Source organism: Necator americanus, chromosome II (genome assembly GCF_031761385.1).
Source record: "Necator americanus strain Aroian chromosome II, whole genome shotgun sequence".
Lineage (NCBI taxonomy): Eukaryota > Metazoa > Nematoda > Chromadorea > Rhabditida > Ancylostomatidae > Necator > Necator americanus.
This window is the reverse complement of record NC_087372.1, coordinates 29456868-29468917: the sequence shown is the minus strand read 5'-3', so window position 1 is coordinate 29468917 and position 12050 is coordinate 29456868. Positions and strand designations below refer to the sequence as shown.

The window sequence follows — 12050 nt, the reverse complement described above, 5'->3', positions numbered from 1 at the left end:
CGACTGACTACATACTAGCGGAATCGCCTAACATGCATTAAGAAACTAATTGCAAAAAAAATATAAGAAGTTCCTACTATCCTTAAACCTCAACTCTTATAACATGACGTACTTTTCGACTTGGAACCGCTAGCTCATAGGAGAGCTGCAGAAAGGATGTTACAGACGGAAAAAGTCTGTAGCATAATTTCTGCAGCTCTCCTCGGTCGGTTATCTATAAACTTTGTAAGAAATGGTGTAGTATATAATGAAATGCAATTCTATTGTGTGCACTGTTAGCGGATCCAAGAGAAACAAAATGGACAACGGTCTAAGGTAACTTAGATTGAGATAACGTCTCAGAAACAAGAACTAATCCATCAAAACATTTTGCGCCAAAGGCAACGGATTAGTCTCTCTGATTACACTTCTGAAAACCACCAAATATTAATAAGACTGGTGGTTCGTGGTTTTTCTCTAGTAACGTTCCAATGGCAAATGATTGAGATTACTCTCGGATTTACTGCAAACTTGCGCCATTTGGAGCTATAGTCTATGCATCCTTACACCTGCGGAAGTGTACCGCTTTTATTAGGTGATGTTACGGTTAACGCAAAGATATGTCGCAATGATATGTCCGATGATGAGAATACACTCGTACTGGGAGTCTATCCAGCACAATAACTTGAGGTAGCATATTAATGTAAAAGTGAACGCCAATAAATAGCACATAATATTGATAACATGTATAAAAGTAGCATAAAAATAGCCGAATGTTGCCTTTCTTCCACAATAATACATCACCTGCAATTACACAACAAAATCGAAAGAGTTAACAAGTTTAAAAAGAAAAAATATATTGATACACTCAGACATAGCACTTTCAAGTGAAACGGGCCTCGAAAAGAAGAAAAAACATTAGAAGAAAATTGCGTTCATGAAATTTTCAGCATAAATGATAACTAGAAACGAAATCTCCAGATTCATTAATCATCATTAAGAAAAAGCAACTTCGAAAGCCTAGCACCTTGGCTAACCTTCTAATTGCCTACAGGGTTCAGGATAGAGTGCACGATATAGAGCATGGACGGGGGTAGCGCAATCGGTAAGAGGTCCGCTGTATCGCATGGTCGATGGTTCAAAACATAACTAGTATAAACCTAGCCTTTCATCTTTCCGAGGTCGATAAACTGGCACCAGATTTGTCTGCTAGGATAAGAATACTGACTTGACACATCGGCTAGAATCCATAAGTCATTGTGTAACCCAATACACACTTCTAAACCTCAACGATTATGAACTGCAATAAAACACGTTGGCGCACCGTAAGTGGATTAATACGCCAGAGACTTTATCCTTCCTTCTTTTAAAGTGGGCAGTGATGACTAGAGTCTCTTAGGAAGCGACAGTTTTTTAGGTAACAGCGGACCAAAAGTGGCCATACAACTGCCATGAGATGTAGTTGGATTCATTCTGCTTCTGTACCACAATCGACTATTAATACTCTTGCATTACACAAGTCGGCGTAGAAGCTTGCAATCTAATGATTAAGAGATGCAAGGGAGGCGGATGGTGTCGCTTAAGCTAATAAGCTTTATCTGTCCATTCTAGGAAGACGCGACCTCCTTCAGAAGATCCGTGGGGAGTCCTGCAACCTGTCTTAGAGAGTGCCGTCTGCGCAGGACGCTGCTCAATTTCGCTGTAGTACCATCCGGTGGAAGGTACTACAACGAAACTGAACAAATCAAGGACAGATCGTTAAGAGGTTTCGCCGAAATGATGCTGCTGAAGTTCCATAGTTCTACGCGATTGGGCCACCGTCTCCTTCCAGAAGAATTCTCCTCTACGGAAAAGAGAAAAGGCCGCAAATCTCGGAGAGCAAAGTCCCAGAAATGTGGATTTTGTTGGCCTTAGCACCATCAACTAAGATCACTTCGCTATGCTAACCGCCTCTTGGGAGGGATCTAGGAATAAACAACTTCAACGCGGAATATGACCAGCTCTTAGAACATCTTTACTACTCCGAACAAGGATGAGAGTTTTAAAACTGCCAACAAACACTTATCTCCTTCGAAATTGTGAGCTTATACGCAACCACGAGTTCAAGTTCGAGCTCAGCCTTTGCAGAGAGACAGTAAAAGAAAATTTTAAAGACAGAAAAGCAACAGACGGAGAAAGGAGCATTCGCTGTGCCCGCCATGACTCCGCCAACTTCGCTACAAAAATGACTGCCCTTCGCAAAGGAAATGGAACAAGCATTGCATTCAAACAGAAATACAGAAAATCATCAACAGAAAATCAAGTCTGATATTTTCGACAGCCGTTTCCACTCGTCCTTATCAACACTTCAGCAACACTTAATGCGTTATCCGTCTGAAACCGGGCTTCATAATCAGTAGAGAACGAGCAAGACCGTGCTGTTGTACTCACTTGTCATCGGCAACTATCCCCCAATTTGCTTAATGTCCATTACCTATAAGCTTATCACATGAGTGGTCTCTTACAGGGTTGAGAACGCATCAAACGAAGGACGGTCACGAGATCGAGAGGGTTTTCAAAAGGATTCAGCCCGACTGACCACATTCACAGTTTCGAAATTTGTCAAGTTGCCGCGAGAGTACAAGATGCCGCTCTGTCTCATCATCTTGAAGAATGTCGATAAAATCGACTTTCATTTGTTTTCCCTTTTTTATACTATTGTGTATTGTAAAATGTTAATTAAGTATTGGTATTCTGTCAATAAATAGGCGAGTAATGCGATATCTGAACATTTCATCAAAATTCCGCGCGAGGATCTAAAAAAACATAACGTTTCTCGTCTTCTTTTACAAGTTCGCGTTATGGCAAGCTGGTTCTCTTGGTCCACATGTCAACCTTTCTTTAATCATCTCACGGTCGTTTTCAAGTATTTTCAAAATGCCGTTAAACTTGGTTCATTTTTTCACAACTTGGGTTTAGTAGGCTCCTCATGATGTTTGCAAGGTAAATTTTCTGGCTCAACTACTTTCATTTCTTCCCCCATTCACTTCGCCACGCACTTTATAATTTTTGCAGGTAGTTATTGAATGTCACTTGCGTAACTTCAATTTTCTCCTCACAAGTAGTTTAAGTATTTTCTAGAAAATTCGATTTATACTAAGCATTAAGAAGAATCGTTTGTGCTGGATATACGAAAGGCGATGTCAATGAGAAACAATGAGTATCGGAAGCTCCATTTATGCTCAGCGGAACGAACATATCAAAGTTCACCAGCATTGACCGTGGGCTGGGAAATAAGTGTGAAAAATCTAAATTGAGAAGGCAGTAGAAAACTTGCGGCTTTGAGAGAGTGCAAGAGCATCGAGGGTGTAGTGAAAAGTCCAAGAAATCCGGCCATTGTGCTCATCTCTTTAGCACAATAATTCTTGCTCAGAGCTGTGCTTCAGTGACTTATTCGATTCTTAAGACGGGAGAAGACTCGTTTAGCGTCTTCAAGTGCTTGGAAGAGTGGTGCTAGGAGTATCTCGATTCACACAAATGAGGGATGGAAGTCGGAGTTCTAATCCATGTAAACCGACCGAATTCTGCCAAGTAAATTGAGATGGCTCGAACACGTGATGCTTTTCACAGACAACCGGTTAACCACAGCCGTGAGTGCATTTATCCCTCTCGATATAAAACGCATTTCAGGAAGGCCGCCCGCCCAGCCGGCCGCAGAAAAAGCTATTGGGAAGCCTTTTACACGATCGGTACAATTCAAAAAATTACTGGCTCTCCCTCGACCAATTTCAAGAAGTCAAGTTGATCGATGTGACAATGACGAAACGACAAAGTCAAAAGCTTTCTCTGTATAATAATCAAATAAATTTTATTTGACCCTTTGAATATCGGGAGCATTAGGCTGAGCTTTCCACTCACCTTCAACAGTCGTCTTTTCCAGGCAGCAAAGTATTCCAAAGAAAGCATAAAAGTCACAAATAGAAACGTGGAAATAAAAAAGACTCCTTTCCTACAAATGCTCAAGTTAGGTTTGTTTTTCTTTAAGATTAATCCAAGTTTCAAAGTGAAGATTTTCGATAACAAGTCGAACCGTTGACACCTTCCTAATAAAAGCTAGATAGCACACTCCAACCAAACTGGTGCTGTTGCCATATCCTTGTATTTTGCTTCTTTCACAAATCAGCTGCACAAATCATCACAAGTAAGCTCGGTGGTTTTCGACTAACAAGAGAGGTCGCTATGATGTGATCACTCATACTTTGTTACATATTTTGAACTGCCTAGCATGCCTTGCTCACTTTTCCATTGTTTTATACACAGCAAAGCGGAAGGGTTTACTATCAAACGACTAGCACAGATTATAGGTTCAAGATGAGTCAAACTGTCTACGCAGGACATAATCGTGCTACAATTAACCACAGCTCAATGAAAATGTGTGTATCTACTATAAGCTGACGAGAATGCGTAATGCTCATTAGGATATGGATAAAAGGATATCCGTAAGTAAAAATTTATATGGGTTCAATGAATCATTTGGAGAACACCTCTCAGAATTTTGCCATTTATTGTTACGAAAAAACAGTTGAAATTCCTCAAATGTCTCTAGAGTGTGAATCTAGTTAAATGTAGTACAAGATAACTGCCATGAGAAATCAGGAAACCAGCAACCGATCTTTCTAGACAAAAATATTTTGAATCTATTTTTTTCTTGTCCCAAATTTTAGGTTAATTCTATACTGTTCCTACCACCACTTTCCCTCTAAAAGCTCACCCTCCCTAATAGCTTTCACTATCTCTAATAGCTCTCTAATAGCAGGTGCATTCTCATATCTCCCTCTGAGAACACTAAAACTTATAAACTGTGTAAGACTGAAAGAAAGCACAATGGAGTATAACTATCTAGTGTTGAGTGTCTTCTAAATTTTTGGTCGAAAGTAAGGCTCTGTGATTATTATCTGCCAGATAACTTTGGAAAGTAAATGAAAAGTGAACTGTTGTCGGACATTCTACACTCTCAGAAAAAGAAAATCACAATTAAAAAAGTTTGACTATTGTTGATAGTCATCTTTGATAGCAACTAATTACTCTGTCATATGTAATTCACCTTTTAAAGACTGTTCTGCTGGAAACCGGTTTAAAAACGGCTATATAACGTTCGATTCCCATCATTAGCTGTACCGTAGGAGGCCACAAATCCCCTGTAATCACAATAATTTGGGTCTCCTTGTTCTTTTTAAAAACGAAGAATGAGAATTATTGCTTTATTTAATATGTCGTACAAGTTCATACCGTATTCTCTAAAGAGTAGCCAAGGTTGGGCGGCGCAATCCCATGAAGTGCGAATAGGAATTGTAAGAGTGTCCATAACCTGAGGAAGTATTGCCGAAGAATTTCTGCTGCTTTCATCGTAAAAGTATGCATTCCATTTATACAAACCTCAGAGTAAAGAAGTACGCGATTGATTCCCATCAATAACACAGAGAAGCAGTTGATGCCATCAGCAAGGGATAGCACTATTAGCATCTGTAATATTAGCATATCCTTGTACTAATATAACAGCGATATAAGTATCTCTGTTCGAGTGTGCATGTGTCAATTCACTCCTCCGGGCGTATATGATCGTGACTGCTACCAGGAACTCTCTACAGCGAGAATCCTAACTGATCCAACTACGGTAGGCATCAAATGCTGGCCGAATTTGTTACAATAATGAATTATACATTACAGCGGAGGGCATGTCCTCAACATGTTCAATGAGGTTCTATCTCACGAAACAGGCAGCGAGTCATAATCTCCGTTGCGCATAAAGAGAATTTGCGCACAGAGGAAAAATGAATAAGAGAGGTCCTAGTTATCTGACGTATCTGGCGGAGATCCGAAATATCGTGCATCCGGATCTCACTTGTCACTAGAAGATGCCTCGCCGTAGACTTATAATAGAAAAATTTTATAAATTCGTTCCCTTGCATGGTAAGTTTTGAAGCCTCGCTAAATCTAAGTGTTGTACATGCACATATGGGTACTTTTCACCTGCACGGTTATCCATACACGGTTAAGAGCTGAAACCTCAATTTTGACAACGATTGCAAGTAATTAATCTTTCTATTCGAAATGGGGGGCGCGTACATGAGTCTGATACACGTACGTAGTGCCCCTGCTTTAACTAAACGCGATCAGGGGTTCGAGTGTAGTGTGCTGGCGACCAGAATGTCGCCAAAACCCATAACCTGAAATGTCAAGTGCCTGAGGGGAGCATCAAATCTTTGGGAACAACCATTCGTTTCATTTTCTGAACTGCCGAACACTATCGACTGAACTTCAACAAACCGCCCTGTCTAGGTTTCTGCAATATCTCTGTGTGCCCTTTGCTGCAGTGCATGAGAGATCGGCCCGTCATCAGCATCGAAAATTACGTCATATACTGCGGCGACGCAAATGCGAAGATGGGACTCGAACAGCAATCCCATGTGCTAGGAAAATGGTATTATCCAGCGGAGCGCACGTCGAACAACGGTGACCGTCTGTTCGACTTATACGAACAGGCGATCCTCATCATCGTTTCCATGTTTAAGAGGAATTATCGACGCAATCGGCTCACGTGACAGAGTCAACCCTTCTAGCGCCTGAAATGCAGCGCAAGCGGAAGATGAGGACTTTTAAACATCAGCTCGACTATGTTTTCGCGAGGAACAATCCTCAGTCAGATATTCGAAAATCTTGAGCTATGGACGGATGTTGCGTTCGACTCACACCACCGTCCAGTTCTTTCAATATACGGTTCCACAAGAGAAACCAAGGAGTTCCTCTTCAACCGAAAATCGACGTGGCAGGTCTGAAAGACGAAGAACGCAGAACGAAATTCCGCCAACGTCGGTCTATTCTTGTTGGAGTACGGACCAAAAAGAAGTCCAGCGATGCGGATTCCTTTAAAAAGTGCATTCAGGATGCTGCAAGGGAAACTCGCGGTTCTTTTGCCGCGGAAGAAGTTTTCCTTTGCATCCGCGAAAACAAAGTTCACGTACGATTCTGTATGTGTCTCCCGCAGCACTGGTGACTTCAATCAGGACTTCAACCAACCAGCTCTTCTTGAGAGATGACTGGACTACCCTGTCCTATCAAGAGATTCATAGTTTGTTCACATAGTTCTTGACAACGGCTCAGCGGCAGAATGTTCGCCTATCACGTGGATGGCGTTGGTTCGGTTCCCAACGATGGAAAGTTTCGCACCCTTATGAGTACACACATACATACACATACGGACTAAGCGCGTTATTATATAGTATGACAGTAACGTACCTCAGATCCCCTTCGTAGCGAAGAAGATGCGAAGAATACAAAGAGAAGCAAGATGTTGACTAGTGTCGTTAACGCCCCAAGAATTATGTTCACCTTGTGATAGACAATCAAATCGGCCATTCCGGTGGTAAACGAAACATTCACCGTCTCGTGTGAATCAAAGGCCATTGAGCTAAGCTTTTAAATATTAAGACTTACCAATACGAAAGAAATGATGTATTCTACACTTCAATAAAACATCGAGCACGCTACAAACGTCACCTCAAGTTCAGCTAAGAATGTCATTACAAAAGGAGAAAGCGTAGCATAATCAAATCGGACTAAAAGCTTTTGGGACACTAGCTATAGATACCCTATGAGTTTCACAGGATTGTCACCATAGTATGAAATTGACAACGAGTTGAGGTGAACGAAACCAAGTCACTCTAGGCCAAACAGATAAATCGTAACCAAAATGGAAGCGTAGAGTTTGCTTGCTATCACAGACAAATGGTGAAGTAACCAAGATACACTTAACTCTTGATGTTCGTTTTACTTCCAGCACTAGTCACAATAAAACACTTTTTTGCACTTCTCTATATGTATCATGCACTTGGCTAAGCAGTGATCACTGATTGAGTGATTAGTGCAGAAATTACTCATTCTTATCACGATATGTTATGATAGAAAATAAGTATAGTCGAATCAAAACGACATGAAGCAGTTGCGTTAGCGGCTGCGCCGTGAGCAGCGCGGTGGAGCATAGCAGTAAGGATCGACGAATGACCCTTTCTAGCACCACTCGTCGCTGCGATTAGCAATGTTCCTGTCCTGTTTTGACCTTACCATGGTCAAAAAACACTGGTGAACAATATAATGACACGAGGAATTGTAAAGAAGCTTCTCTTATTACAAACAACGCTACTCACTACTCTTCCAGGACAGATCGGTTCATGCTGATACTATGACATCGATTTTCAACATCTATGCACTTAATTACTCCATGAATTACCTATTTGCTGCTCTTAATGGTGCACCAACCATCATAACCAAGGAAACTACGTTAGCGAACAAACCTAAATTAAACCTCTAGGAAATAGGGAATGTCCAGACGAACAAGATAAAATGGAAGACCAAATTAAAATAAAACAGAACCATGGTGCTGCTCAATTCATTCAACTCAGAATAAAAGTTAGTTAAATAGTTAGTTAAATACGAACACATTTTGTCCTGACGAACACTATGTCAGATCACGAATTAGTGCACACATCCCTCCTAGCGCCGCCCATGATCATGATTTATCACTCTTCCAACAGAAAGAAAACAATAGAATCAATGATTGCAAGAAAAAAAAACCAAACTCAGCAGTGAAATACCAATCTCAGCATCGCATAAGCTTCAATTCGTGTTTTAGTTTTCAAGGTGTTCATGGTGCTAAAAATGAAAAATACATCTAACTAAGCATAATCCCACACTAAATAATACTTAAAATCTTATACCTGCCACCTTTGGGTGATCACTGGATAATGATTTTTGTAGCTAAACAAGTGTACATTTTCTCTTCCAATGGAGAATGTTCTCTTTTCCTCATTCTTAATTCACTATATACTCCTAATTCTAAGGTAACGAGACACCTAACGCAGGATTTGCAAGTGATGTGTGTTGCACAAAAGAACTGCGATATAGAATTTCACCAGAGAGATCTCTTTGGGACCTCTGAAACAGTGTGTTACACGCACTTGGACATAGACTAATCTTTCGATCGTTTTACTTCGCAAAATTAGCAGGCATAGAAAGAAAACAGAAGGACACTTGCGAAACAAAATAAAACCATTCACATAACATAACTATAACAATCTTGGTTCCGCTTAAGAAAGTAGTACACAATCAAAACCATTCACGTTTAGCAACACAACTACAAAATTGACGTCTTACGGAATCGAGAGAAAGACGAATGTGAGTGTCGCTATGACGAGAAAAGTACTCAATGAAGTACGCAGCTTTCTCAGTGATTTGCTTGATTCACTTTAAACTTTATTTACTTGCAGATAACATTTCGGCATTATCGTCTTCATCAAAGCCTGGAAAATCAAAAACATTACTAGTTTATCCCCTCAAGCCAGTGGTGGAAGTGAGGTACAAAAACCTTAAGATCTGAGCTCGAGATATCTAAGCTTTCTACTCCATTCAAAGCACAGAATGTGTCATGAAAACTCCGAAATAGAGGTGAAAGTCACAATGCTATTCTTCGAGTCCGAAATCCTAGCACGCAGAACACTAGTGACATTTTGGATAACTGTCAAAAGTCTAGAAACGAACAGAAGGGATGAGCACATTGAATCACAGACGAACTACCCATATCAAGATCTGTGCGGGTTTCGATCCCAAATGAAAACCCTTTTATAGATCCCGTATAAAAACCCTTGTGACTTATTTCCCTGTGATACGTAGGTAGGTGAAGGTCAGCTACGTTGCCAAATTTAAAAAAATGAGGTAAGCACTAGCTCACGCACTGCTTTTTGAGTGTGCCTCTCTTTGAATGGTTTCTGTTGGATAGGGAGGGTTTGAGTAGATTAATCAGCATCGAAACGTCACCTGTTAATAGGGGAAGTTGAATCCCAATGTTGGTTATAACTCAAGCAAATCAGTCGAGAACTACATATTTAATATGTCATTCAAGGACAGTCGAAACTGAACAATATTCAATGAAAATAGACTGATTCTCGTAACTAACTTTTGGACGATACTCTCAACTTCAATGCTTTTATAAACCAGAGCAAATGCGTTGACTATGCACAAAAGAATGCAGTACAGGCAGAGTCAAGTGTGTGATGGGATTTCCCCATTAGAGGTCGTAAAAGGAGGGACTGCAGAGGAAGGTAAGGGAGTGTGCTGTGTGCAGTAGTGAATAAATGATAGCATGACAACCAGAACAAAAATATCTCGCAGTATTAGACAATCAAATACATTATAAAAAAATTACAATAAATAGTATTAAGTCCAAAAACTCCAAAATATTATATTTAGTATCAAGCGTAGGACAGTATGGAAGCCCCAACATTTTGTTTTGAAAATGGACACTGTAATGATAATGTAACACATTGAGGCAAATCTTTACAAAAGATATAGAAAACTGAAACTTCACCTAAAAGATGTAGTATCCATCTATAAGTAGTTCTCATCGGTTTAGTAGTGGATTTAATCGAATGTCATGCCAAAAAAGCTCAAGTTCTGCGCACATTACTTTTTTTAGAGAAGAAGGTTTGCCCTACAAAACACTCATATCGCCGTCTCCTTCCACATTCTAGCCTCTTTGGAACTTAGATGGGATAAAGATAGGAAAACATGGTATTTTTATCTTTGTCCCATCAAAAATTTAGAGAAACAGCGAAGCCCTGGATATCCTGACTGGAACACACTAAGAGACAATATGATCCGAACTGGGTTGCTCTGAGTTATTGAATTTTAATCGAGATCACACATTTTTTGGCAAGCGAGCAAGAATCGGGATTTTGGCAAGGTTTCCCATTCAAGAAAAACGAAACGGCGTTTTAAAAAATCGCCCACGTCCCGAAAATATCGATTCCCCTGCTCGGATAGAAGAGCTGAGGAAACCCCTATTCGCAAAATTTCATCTTTCCGGATGGTTGGGTTCTCTCAAAGTTTAGATGAGAAAATGCTGTTTAAAAAAGTCGAAAAATTTTAAACTTATGCCCCACCTAAATTCCAAAAAGACTATAAGATGAGACGAAACAGCGACATGACTCTTTTTAGGAAAAGATTCTTTCCTGAAAAACTATTTAAATAATTTCATTCGGTCTTCTCTTGACAAAGTCACGTTTTACAAGCTTCCTGACCTTATAAAGTGCACAGAATCTGAGCTTTTTAGGCTATTAAATTCCAATGAATCCACTTTTAAACTACTGAAAATACGTGTGACTAAATTCTTCGTCTTTTAGAAGTGGTTTCACTTTTCTAACTTCTTTTCGAATATTTGACTCAGCGGGGTAACGAACCTGCATCGTCCCATTATTACATTGTCGAAGCGAAATGTTGATTTCCACTGTATTTCGTCGTTCTTCCGTAATTCAACCTATGCACCTAACTCTGCTCTTTTCTTTCTTTGTCGCATTGTTTGCAACCAGTTTTCTATGATAAAAAAAATAAACTTCAGGATAAAAATGAGAATATTTTAGTTCCAATATTTCAACAACACTTCAGCAAACTTGCTTCTGCCACTCGGTGTTTCTTCGATTCTGTTAGCTACCGAGTTTCTCATCTTCGCTTGCATTTTGCTCCTCTGGTAATTTTCCATTTTTCTTTTTCAAAACACATGAAATTTCCAGTATATTGAATTGGCAGCAACCTAGAACTGTCGTAGAAGTGTCGTAGAACCTAGCACGTTGGAGGGTGGGAAAAGAAGGAAACGGAAAGGGAAGGGGATGTATTCGAGAGGGTCGTGTCCCATCACAGCGCTTGACTCTGAATACCAGAATATGTTGTTCCATTAGGAATTTTTTAATAGTGTAAATAAAGATTAATTGAGCTCTGCTGTTAACAGTAAAAGCTACATTTTAGTGTCACCGTACAGACGAGTAGAAGTAATGTTGTCAGTTTGAAAATGTGCATTTTTTCTTGCTTCAATTTCTAGAAAAATGGGAAACATGCAAAGAACAAGCGAAATTGTTTGAGGAAGCTTAAATGGCAATTCTACTGGATTGAAAAAAATGTCAATGCAATCTTAAGCTACCAATTTATTTTGTCGTAGCGACTTTTTCCTTGCAACACTGAACGAAGACGCTTATGCTGTACTGCTA

At 39.9% G+C, this 12050-nt stretch overlaps 1 protein-coding gene across 1 annotated transcript; it reads left to right on the top strand.

Moving 5' to 3' along the window:
* Nucleotides 1–6335: 6335 nt before the first annotated feature.
* On the top strand, nucleotides 6336–6679 carry RB195_019882 (uncharacterized protein; the record flags this gene model as incomplete). The annotated part of the gene is made up of 2 exons (XM_064187937.1): nucleotides 6336–6471; nucleotides 6531–6679. 2 exons carry the CDS (start codon nucleotides 6336–6338, stop codon nucleotides 6677–6679), a joined length of 285 nt encoding a protein of 94 aa, XP_064043818.1.
* Between the last annotated feature and the right edge of the window lie 5371 nt (nucleotides 6680–12050).